Source organism: Chondrus crispus, genomic scaffold, assembly GCF_000350225.1.
Source record: "Chondrus crispus Stackhouse genomic scaffold, scaffold_180, whole genome shotgun sequence".
Taxonomy (NCBI): Eukaryota; Rhodophyta; class Florideophyceae; order Gigartinales; family Gigartinaceae; genus Chondrus; species Chondrus crispus.
This window is the reverse complement of record NW_005179060.1, coordinates 132713-144088: the sequence shown is the minus strand read 5'-3', so window position 1 is coordinate 144088 and position 11376 is coordinate 132713. Positions and strand designations below refer to the sequence as shown.

At 52.4% G+C, this 11376-nt stretch overlaps 2 protein-coding genes; both read left to right on the top strand.

Moving 5' to 3' along the window:
* The first annotated feature begins 349 nt into the window (after positions 1–349).
* CHC_T00008907001 (Ethanolamine-phosphate cytidylyltransferase, putative) lies at positions 350–2111 on the top strand. XM_005714659.1 is given in 2 exon segments: positions 350–1711; positions 1712–2111. The coding sequence occupies 1 exon segment, from the start codon at positions 350–352 to the stop codon at positions 1709–1711; it is 1362 nt and encodes a 453-aa protein (XP_005714716.1). The 3' UTR covers positions 1712–2111.
* Positions 2112–4654: 2543 nt separating this feature from the next.
* Positions 4655–5872, top strand: CHC_T00003238001 (hypothetical protein). The gene has a single exon (XM_005714658.1). The coding sequence runs from the start codon at positions 4655–4657 to the stop codon at positions 5870–5872; it is 1218 nt and encodes a 405-aa protein (XP_005714715.1).
* The last annotated feature ends 5504 nt before the right edge of the window (positions 5873–11376 follow it).

Genomic DNA, 11376 nt, shown 5'->3' with positions numbered 1-11376 from the left:
TTAACGTTACCGAATTCTTCCCCTTGCTGCACTTTACATACTGGCCCATATTTCTCACTACATTTTTCAAGCGACTCCCTGTACCGAAGAAACACTTAACAGACTCTTCCCTTCCTCTCCAATCGCGATCCCGCTTCAAACCACGTTTCGGCCCGGACGTCTACGCGCCCCACTAGCTTCAGTTTCTGCAGCACACTTTCCACTTGATTGACCCTGGATTGCAACACGTCTTTTCAAACCTTGACATCCGAAACTTCTTCTTGCAGTGCCAAGGAGTTTCATCACTATCGCTGTCGCCGGTTGCCTTGTTACTACTGCGCCACTTGACCCGCCAGCTCTAGCATCTGCAATGTCCGAGTCATCTCCCGTAAGTGATCTCGGCACATTTTTCTATCTCGTCGATGCCGCACTAGCCGCTCGCACCTTATATTGCTTCTGTCGCACCTACTTTACCCACAAAGTGCGAAAAGATGACCTTCGCAAGAAAGAGCAAATGCAAAAGGAAAATCCTTCCGCACGATCAACAGACAATACTGCTGCGTTATCTTCCCCTTCGAACCTTCCCGCGCAACCACCAAAGAAGAAGGAACCGGTTCGTGTCTACATGGATGGTTGCTTCGATGCCATGCACTTCGGCCATGCAAACGCTCTGCGTCAAGCGAAAGCCCTTGGTGATGTTCTTGTCGTCGGTATTAACCCAGAAGTCGAGATCCGCAAACACAAGGGCCCTCCTGTCATGACTGATGAAGAGAGGCGCATTGCTGTTTCCAGCGTGAAATGGGTCGATAAGGTTCTCACGGATGTTCCATATGTCGTCACTCCCGAATTTTTGAAGACTCTCATCGAGAAACACAAGATTGACATCATTGTACATGGTGACGACCCTTGTATTGGGGCCGACGGTCAAGATGTTTATCGCGCTGTCAAGCAAATGGGCCGCTTCAGAACAGTCAAGCGCACCGAAGGCGTCAGCTCTACTGACATCGTCGGCCGTATGCTACTTTGCACTAGGGATCATCATGTCGATTTCGCCAACTCTTCATCACGGCATGCAAACAGCGCCCCGCCCAATCCTGACGAGGGAGCAATTGTTCAGTCATCCATTCCACGGAGGAGGCCTTTCACAAGAGTGAGCTCATTTTTGCCCACCACTAGGCGCCTCATTCAGTTCGCTGGCGAAACCAGAGCGCCGAAACCTGGGGATCGCGTCGTTTACTGCGATGGAACGTTCGACATGTTCCATGCTGGTCATATCGAGACATTGCGCAAGGCAAGGGAGCAGGGTGACTTTTTACTGGTTGGCATTCACGATGACGCAACCGTCAACGCGCGAAAGGGTAGCAATTTTCCCATTATGAATGTCCATGAGCGTACGTTGGCGGTTCTCAGTTGTCGGCACGTTGACGAAGTCATCATTGGGGCCCCTTGGTGCATCTCGGAAGATATGATTAAGACGATGAACATTTCCGCTGTGGTTCATGGTAGTCATCGCGGAGATAGCAAGTACGTGGACAACTTTGTAGATCCGTACGAAGTGCCCCGCCAGATGAACCTTCTCCATAAGGTCAAGTCTGAAAGTGAACTTACAGTTCAAGTAGTGTTGGATCGCATTGTACAGAATAGAGAGGCTTTTGTCAAGCGTAATGTTAAGAAAGAAGCAGCCGAAGTTGAGTACTTGACGAAGCACAAGCAGTACGTGGAAGAGGGATAGATTGCTTCCTTCATATTGCGAGCTTGGCTTTCAGCAGTGTGCTAAGTGAGGGGCCATTGCGATTTGTGAAGGGTATGTGCTGTGCACGCATGCAGAGCTCTTCGCGCGGTATCACGCCTGCAAGGCAAGGGCTGCCGGCTTGGGACGGGTGCGCTAATTTTCGCCCATGCTTTCGCAACCTGCGCAAAGGGTATTGAAGAGTGCGATGCCCTCAAATGCTACAAGTAGCCGTAACATTTGCCCAAGCCTAGGTTGAGCATTTTCTCGAGATGGATCGCGAGCACATCAGGCGAAACCGTGTGGAAGCACAAGTGGCAGATAGGACGCGGAGGGCCAAGGGTCTTTCCTGTAGAGAACAATAAAACTTCTTGGCTTCGCACACTGGAGTCATGAACAGTGATCTGGATTGCACTTTGGGAACAGATGAGTGAGCGTGTGGATGAGCCGAAGGCTAATCCCTGTACAGCGTGTAGTGTACAGTATCTACAGTACAGCGGTGCTAAACACATTCCATGACCTTGCCTGAATCTGAATGTCGTTTGGTACGGTACCGGTACAGCACTAATAAAAACCCCTTTCGACCAGTCATATTCCACGTCTGAAACACATCCTCAAAGTGATCCCAAATAGAAAGTGGGAGAAAGCCTTTTCTAGAAAAGCTGGCACTCGAGAACAATCGCCCATTTTCCAAAGACCTATTCTTGCTCGTGTAGATTGTGCTTGCACGACCTTGCACAAGCACGGGCACAACACACATGCATGTGCAAGCACAAAAACTTCCGTTGCACGCCATTACAAGATCACAAACTTCTATCCAATCGCTTTTTCGTTTTTGCGAATCCGCGTAGAGGGGCCCCTGCGGGTTGTGTTATGAACACGGACTAGGAAAGGAAGAAGGCTATCTTCGAAAATGCATGAACTTGAAGAAAACCCCGTTCTATGGTTTGCGGACCTTGGTCGCGGCCTCTTGGCTTTATTTCTTCTCCAGCTCCTTACTGGATATTGGACCGTTTCTATCATACGTTCTAGTCTTTCCAAGTCTGCCAAGCTCCCAGTTTGCCTCGCAGGGATCACATTCCTTACTCTTCTCTCTTCCACAATTTTCCACCCGTCAACTCACCTACTCGGGTGCATGATTGGGGCAGTATCAATGGTTTTCACTTCACCGCTTCAGGCAGCTGCTTGGGTACAACGCAAGACCTCCAGCCCTTCTGAAAAGACTAGTGATATCGAGATCATTCTTCGCATTGCAATCCCTGCATCACTGCCGAACCCGAAGTACCCGCTCGAATCGCCGTCTGTTCAGTTGTTGCGCGGAATTTCTTACATTTCTGTGGCAGCTCTGTCTCGTCGTCACGTCGCGAGAGCAGTAGATGAAGGTGGTTTGTTTGTTGATGCTTTTGGCTTGTTTTTCGTGCTCTCAAGCACAACAGGTACATTAAACTTCACTTCTGCCGTACTTGGTGCATTCGGAGTCAGGAGCCCGAGCCCATTCCGAGCACCTCTTCTCTCGCCTTCCGTGGGTTCTTTTTGGTCAGGAAGGTGGAATGCCCCAGTTTCTGATTCCCTTCGCATCGGGGTCTATGAGCCACTTCGCAGATTGCATGGGTGGTCGAGAGCATCAGCGACATTGGCATGTTTCATAGTCTCGGGTGTATGTCACGAGATCATCCTGATCTATTGTGGAGTGTATGACTCCAGGGGCGAATGGTTTTGCTTTTTCATGTTATGCGGATTGGCAACAGTGCTGGAGAAAAAAGTTCACCAGTACATTACTGGGAGATGGGCTCAATACGTGGGCGGGGTGGTATGTTTGTCCGTCCTCTTCCATGTTTTCTTTGCCCCGGTTGCTCTGCGCACGGGTTTCGCAAAGGCTGGTGTTCGTGCGATTGGAGCAGGACCGGAACTTGTTCATTTTCTTTTAAGCAGTTACACTTGAAAGTGATACGAAGTTTGGCTTGTATTGTATCATGACGATGGGTATGTCTAAGGTAGGTTGCTCAAAGGAGCTGCGTAGATGGCTTTCTCTTCGCATTCCGCCGGCACGATGGTAGGAAATGAATTATGTTGATCTTTCCTGGATCAGATACTTTTATGCTGCGTTGAACTCGATACAGAGGCGAGTTGGCTTCCCTTTCATGCAATTCAGAGGATGACGTAAGCCGGGCTTTTAAGATATTTGGTTGCTACGGGCTTCCGTTGTTCGACCACTTCCAAGGACGAAGCGCAGAACGAGACTTCGGAGTTGCGCTCTACCCGCCGACCTGTGCCAGAATAGACCATCTTTTGGCATGCTGGGCGACTTCTGAGAGCCACCAGAACTAGTGGTTCTCATTCCGTACTGAATCATCGCTTCATCCACAAGCCACAAGAAATCAGCCCTTGTTCATCTAGTCATGTCCATCCTTTTGTCAGTCGATGACTTCACTTTTGGTCTAGAATAGCGATTTCGTGGCAGCCAACTTCTGAATTTGGCAAATTTCACCAAGGAAAGAGAAAGAGCTTCTTATGTAAACCTCGGCCATCAGATATTTTGTGGTACCTGAGTGGGAGTTGGAGACTTCTCTACAGGCTAGAAAGAATTGTTGTGCATGAGAAATTGAACGCCGTTCTTTGCGGAGCCTTGTAGAAGGAGAGTACGATAGACGACTGGACCTTCGTTCCTTGATGAAACTGCTTTCCAGGAAATGCGAGTGAGTGAAAAGCACGACCCCACGCTTTCGGTTTTGGCTGATGAAGGGAATTGCACTTGTGTGTATTCGGTGGAGATAGAAGGCGGGCAGTCGCAAGTCAAATTAGCACGCTGTGTTCTCACCTTTTCTGACCATGGGGCGGCGTCCACTCCCTCTTCATGGCTTGAAGTCGCGGGATGAAAAAGTTCGTTCTCCGGATGAGAGAAATTTGCTTCAGTTCTCCCAATTCGCTGGAAGAGAAGAAGTACCAATGTCACCAGCTGGACGCTTTTGTAGGGTCATATCACAAAGGTCTGGTTCAAATACCCCACGAAAGTTCAAGGCTCTCGATTCTAATGAGTCATCGCAAGGTGGCTCTGCGGATTCTCAGGAAGAGGATTACAAAGATGATGAGATCTGGAATGAAATCGGAAATAAGGACAACATCGAAGGGGACATTGCGGTCGCCTTGAAGAAGCTTGACGAAGCACAACCATGGTATCCTCTAAAGAGTTTGGCCAGAACGCCAGAACGAGAGGAGAAGAGCGATTTGCAAGCTTGTTACGACGACACTGCAAGCCGCGATTCTAACAGCCACGCGAGGACCCTGGTCCAAGACAGAGGGGAAATAAAGTTGAACGAAGCTAACCAGGTCCAGAAACAAGCAGTCGAACCTCGCATAAACAATCCGGGTCAAGCCGTCAGGCTCGTCGCCGTGAGCATATCCAAACGGTCGAGTCCGGAGCACTATCCGTCGCAAGAATGGATATCTCATAATTTAAAAGGAGGCAGTCGACGGCTGTCGAAGGAGAGTGATGAAGAGAAGAACACTTTAACGGTCAGCTCTAAAAACAAGACGAATCTTCGCAGACCCACCAGAAGGAATCGCAGAGAGATGCCAGGAGCGCTTTGTGACGATACTACAATACAGGTAAATGCGGGCGAGGGAGTCTCCCTGTCCCCCAAATCAGAGCCCTTTCATTTATCACGGTCTTTTGACGGACAGGCACTGTTATCGCGCGGCGCTAGACTCGCGCGGGCGAAATTGCGAGGGGCGAGTTTTGATCTGCCTGAAGCGGAAATTGACAAGCGCAAGAACACTCAAAGCCAGACGCATTCCTCTGGAGACGAACAAGTTGCAAGTAGTCTAGTTTCTCCAGGGAAGTCTTTCCTCGAATTTTTGCAGAAGAAGACGGAAAAGGTGCGCATCTCGTCGCCGAGAACATCAGGAGAGCTGTTGGAGGGCCCTTTCCGAAAAAACACGCCTAGATGGCAAAAATCAGGGCGGGATTTCGAGACCCTTTCGCAGCTAAAGTCTCGGAAAGGCGCGGCATCGCCGCTTCAAGTATACACTACCATGCAAGCTGAACAAAAAGGACGGGTAGATTCGAAAGGGTCCAAGAGATCACCCAAGGAGAAGAAGCCTTCCCGAATTGTGTCATTAGAATCTCCAAAGCACGTTGAGGGTGCGGTAGTGGATGAGGAATGAAGAAGGTCTCTAGAGGTGAATTGATTTCTAAACAAGTTTGCAGGAGCATAGAAAGCTGTCTATATTGTGTGTTTGTCACAGAGGCAAGACCAGTCTCTCCCACGCTCCATAGAATAAACCCTTGCAAGGAATGAATGTAATCTGGGTCTAGTGTCTAGACGACCGGCAATTTGCCTCATATGAGGTCAGGCTTGGCCTCATATGAGGCCGGGTTTTTTTTTGCAAAAAAGTATACATTAAATCGAAATTTTATAAAATCAGTTTAGACACCATTTCTTTAACCAATATTCCCTCGGCAATAGCTTCCTGCAAAACATCGGGATAGCAGTTATGAATACACAGAAATACTAAGAATCTAATATAGTATCAACAATCGGATGATATTTTAATCAGGCGTTTTGGTTTCGAAGATATCAACAAAAAACGTTTTGATGTTCTTTAAAAAAGCTTCTTCTTTAGGTATTCTCAAAAAGCCTGGAAAGGAAGTGCAGATCTCACCAAGCTCCACCCTTCCACAGCGCAGAAGTCAACTGCGGTGGCGAGAGTATCTTTTTCCATTTTGTTCAGCTAGCACAAGTCGAGAAAAATTAAGTTGAAAAGTGACCTCATATGAGGTCAAATGGCCTCATATGAGGCCATTTGTCACCTAGACACTAGTCAAACGTGTGTGCATGTTCCACAAAGACCACTTCGCTGTTGATACTGTAACAGTTCAAAGGAGTAGATGCGGGTGAGTAACCGTGTAGAAAGTCAACAGATCAGTATTACTCTGTGGTAGCCTTGCCATCCGTCCTTAGAGCACCCCTATCGGTGCTGTGTATATGTAAATGTTTTGCATACTGTATCCAGATACATAGCCTCTTTCATCCCTATCGGACTGGTTATCTCCAAAAATTTGGCCTTTTTGGCTATATCTATCCCTATATTGGAAGCTGTGGTTACATCCAGAGGCAAGTAAGACAGGCTAACAAATAAGGCAACGCCAATAGGGCACGCCACACACTTGCACAATAAAGTCGCCGACGGCCGCCCGCTCCTGAGAGGATCGGGGGCATCGGAGCTCATGGAATCACAGGTTATGGGCCACACGCAACCACTGAACACGATCCGTCACCATCCCAACCGCATCACAGGCAGACGTTAAACTAAAGAGCAACAGCACAAGGATACCAGCCGAACTGCAACAACCCGCCGGACAAACCAGCGAAACCCTCCGACTCGACAACCAAATCCAGAAACACGCCGATCAACAGAACAAACACACCAAAAATGCGTGAGAGAACGAACACGACGCAGGGCAACCTGCCACCACTAACCCTCTCTAACTTCCAATACTGGTATGATGGTCTAGAAATTCACGCGCGCACGATCGGCGCACAAGCCGAACTCACAAAGACAATCACAACAATATTAGATCCAACAGAGCAAGCCACGCAACAACAGAAAAAGGATCAAATGAGGAAAGCTATCATGCAGAGCCTCAGTGAAGGGGTAGTGCAGCTACTCCCACCGCATATACTGAGATACGACCCACACCAGATATGTACAATTCTGAAACAAGCCGTAGACACATGCTCGCTCGAAAACCACGAACTGTTGGACGCCGAAGCACGCACGCTCCAATACAAGGCAGGACAAAACCTCAAGGACTACATCAACAACCACTGTGACATCCGACACAGAATGCAGGTCTCCGGATATCCAAATATCGACGCCGAAAGAACCACCGTCAGATACATGGTACAGGGGCTGGCGCAACACCCGGACATGCATACCCTAGAAATCATGCTAGCATGCAACCCCCCAAATACCATCCGTTAATTCACAAATCACATACAGCAGGCGCAACTGGTCCAAAGACAAACGCCGACACCCCAACACGAACCAACAACAGCAACCGTCAGACCATGGGAACAACACCCCAGGGCAAGTAGAACGCCACGCACCACCACACCCAGAACCATACCACGCCACTACGACAAACCCAAAAGATACACAGGCATCTGGTGCCACCTCCACGGTAGTGTCACGCACAGTACCGAAAAATGCTTTGCACGTAGATACCAGAAAACCCAAAGCAGAGCGCACGCAAACAAAGCGACCGCAGAACACGACTGTGGGAGAACGGGTACCGACCGGTGTCGGTAAACGTAACGACCCGGAGGGAGATCCCGTAGGGGTGATCAGACGATATTGGAAAGGCAGGGGGTAATTCAGCTTGTACACGGGGTGCACGTACCGCCACGGGTGACAGGTGGCGGCGGAATGGCCACGTGTACCGCCGTACGTATAACGTCCCGATCGGGTACAGTAGACTAGTAGTTCCTACTGTAGGGGCGTAGAAATTAGTGTGATGGGAGTGTCAGCCAGGGGAGTCCCAGCTAGCACACGTGGTGCGCGCTCTGCCTGCGAGTACAGGTGGCAGGAGCCCAGCCACGTGTGCTGCTGTGCAGATTACTCCCCGGTGGAGTACAGTAGAGGTACTCCACTGTAGTGATCCAAAGTAGAAGTGGATCACTACTGTACTGCCCGGTCGCCGGAGGTCGACGTACTTAGGGGCCGAGGCAGTACGCTCCCAGAGTAAAAAGGGGGTAGCGACCCCCGGGGCGAGAACTTAGGAGAAAGAGGCAGATCGTCCCGCACGGGTTATTCTTGAGGGCCGGAAGCACACGCTCCCCAGTTTGGTCGTTCCACCGCCTGGTGGAAGCGTATGCCCATTGAGCCCTATCCCCTCCGGGGTCGCAATTCCACTCGTCCGTTTACCGGAGTCATAACCGCCGCCCTCAAAGAGAGGTTGGTGGTGTTGTAATTTTACCGCTGCCGTGGACACCCCCTCCGTGACGGGGTAAAAACCGAACCGGAAGGATCCATATTATTACAACTGGTCTCCCGACCTAGAAATCTATTTCTAGGATTCTTTTATTGATTTCCGAATCGGACGACTGAGATTGGAAGGGATCGAGAATCACCGCCTCGTTTCAAGATGAGTGGACGAGAAGACGCGAGATCGCAGGGGGGCTTCCCCCGAGACGGAAGGGACGACGAGTCAGTAAATCGGTCCCAGCTGGGCGAACCAAGTCGCACGGACGGCTCGACGGAGAACGCGGGCTCCGTTAGAAGCGCCGAGGCACGAGCGGCGCATGTGGAGCGCTTGGCCCGCGCAAGGACGCGATCGCAGACCAGAGCGGCATTACCACCGACGCCGGCGGAGGGGCCCCTCGAAGGCCGACAACGCGGAGAGGGCGAGCCGACCCCCGCCATAATCGGCGACGAACGTCCAAATAGGATGACGATCCACGGAGACGCCTTAGAGGCCCACCCGGACCTAGGGGACCTGACTCAGAGGGCGGCCCTAAACACGTGGTTGACGGCCGAGCTGGACAAGCGAATCCCGGCTGCCGTGGAGGCGCAATTGACAAGCACGCTCCGAAAGATCGTTGAGGATCACAGCCGGACCCTCGTCAGGAGCGCTGTGGACGACGTAGTCGGACGCGGCCCCTTTTGGGACACGATCACGTCAACCGTGGGGGACGTTACCCGGGCAGAGGTGTGCGCTCGAGCGCCGCCGGCGGAGCGACTGCCGTTGGCGGCAACGGACGTATTACCGCCGTCGCTGATGCTTGGGAACGCGCGGCCGCAATACCCTCATATGGGACGTGAGACCCCGTGGGATGGAGAAGAGCGCGATGGCCGACTTCAAGCCCAAGAGATGAGACAGCCACCCGCGTTTCCGCCCGGGGCCGGTCGCGTAGTGCTGCCGACGCAGAAGTACCGGAGAAAGACCAAGAGCAAGGGATACGAGACCGACGGATCGGAAGCTAGTGATGCCACGAGGGACGAAACAGACTCCTCTGGGGACGATTTCGAAGTAGACGTGAGGCATGTGCGTCGGATTCGCCCCCTAAACGACCTCTTTAAAAAGGTCATGGATTACCGCCGGTATCGGCTGCACAACCGTTCGGGACGATACAACGCCAAAGTTGCCAGCACGGTTTCGAGGGCCGGGAAGCGGATGGCTCTTCAGATGAAGGGCGTGACCTTCAGCGGAGACGACCCGATTGCGGTGCTAAATTTCCTCTCCAGGTTTACGGCGGCGTGCAATCAGAACGGCGTGCATGAGGGAGCGGCCCTCTGGTGCTTCCAGTTCTTCATGACTGGCACGGCCCTGGCAAAGGTGCAGACCCGTATCGTGGGGGAGTCTGGTGTAGCCGACGCCCGTAGGGACGAAGTGTTGTCGTCCTATCCGGAGGTCGTCAATTACCTCCTCAGGACATACGCGACGAATGAAGTCATCGCAGAAGCCTACGCCGAGGTAACGAACTTTATACAGAGTTCGGGGATGTCCGAGACAGAGTATGGCGACCGTCTCTGGAGAAAAGCCCTCCGCTGTGGAAATGTCTTCTCCGATAATCGGCTCAAGTCGCTCTTCGCAGAGGGCCTCCTCCCGACAATTCGTACGCAGGTGCGTCACCACCTCACGACGCATCCCCGCATAGCTTTTACGGAGCTAACGCGGTACGCCGAGGGCATGGGAACGGCCTACCGGGGCGGAAAGAATTACCCGGCAACCGCAGGGAGCCGGGACCGCTCGGGCCACCGGACAGGACGCCAGCAGCGTAGCCTGCTCCTCTCAGAAGAATCGTCCGAACCGGGTCCCCTCGAGGAAGTGGATGTTTTCTCGGAGCGCCCGCTCGCGATGGCGGTCGAGACGCCCGCGTTCCCCTCGCCCCCAGGGACACGCACGACGTACTTCACAGCCTCTCCAGGTTCGACGGCACCAGACGGTGGGAGCAGTATGTGGCCCAAGCCAAATACACCCCCTCAGGGAGGAGACGCCCGGCGTTGGGAGCCGCCTCAGCAGGACGCGAGCAGCGGAACGCCTTGCCGCCTCTGCCTTTCGCGGGAGAGACCCTGCTGTCATGGGATGCCACCGGACGTCCGAGCTCGGATTTTAGCCCAACGGGAGGCAAACTTCCAACAGAGACGCACCCAGAGGAATTACAGCCCCGGGGGACGGGCTCGTAGCTCACCAAGGGCGAATTCGTCACCGAGTTTCCGGACAACCTCGTTTCCAGGGGTCCCGCAGGGGACCCAGATTATCGAACCGGGCGCGTATTCCGGCGGCGCCCACGGAAGGAGACCGGGAAACGACAGGGAGGCAGCGTAGAGGCTTCTGTCTCCCTTAAACCGAGCCTCGTCCGGAGGGGAGCATCCTCGACCCGAAGGACACACCGGCACCGGCAGAAGGGAAAGCCTCGTGGGAATAATGTAGCAAGAGACCCGGTTTGCGTCCTGAGAAAGGAGAACTATAAATTAGACCTGTCAATCGGATGCCGACCGACGGTTATGTTTCCTATCAGGGGTGTCCTAGACACTGGAGCCGGCCCTAACATTATCCACGAGCGCGTCCTTCCCCCGAATTGGAGAGAGAACGCGGCGAGAAAACCGACCCCACGGGTAACGGACGCTTCGAAGAATGCAATGGCTCTTAGCGGCGTGGTGGT

Coding starts and splice junctions, on each gene's coding strand:
- CHC_T00008907001 (XM_005714659.1), top strand. CDS start 350: ATGTCCGAGTCATCTCCCGTAAGTGATCTCGGCACATTTTTCTATCTC.
- CHC_T00003238001 (XM_005714658.1), top strand. CDS start 4,655: ATGTCACCAGCTGGACGCTTTTGTAGGGTCATATCACAAAGGTCTGGT.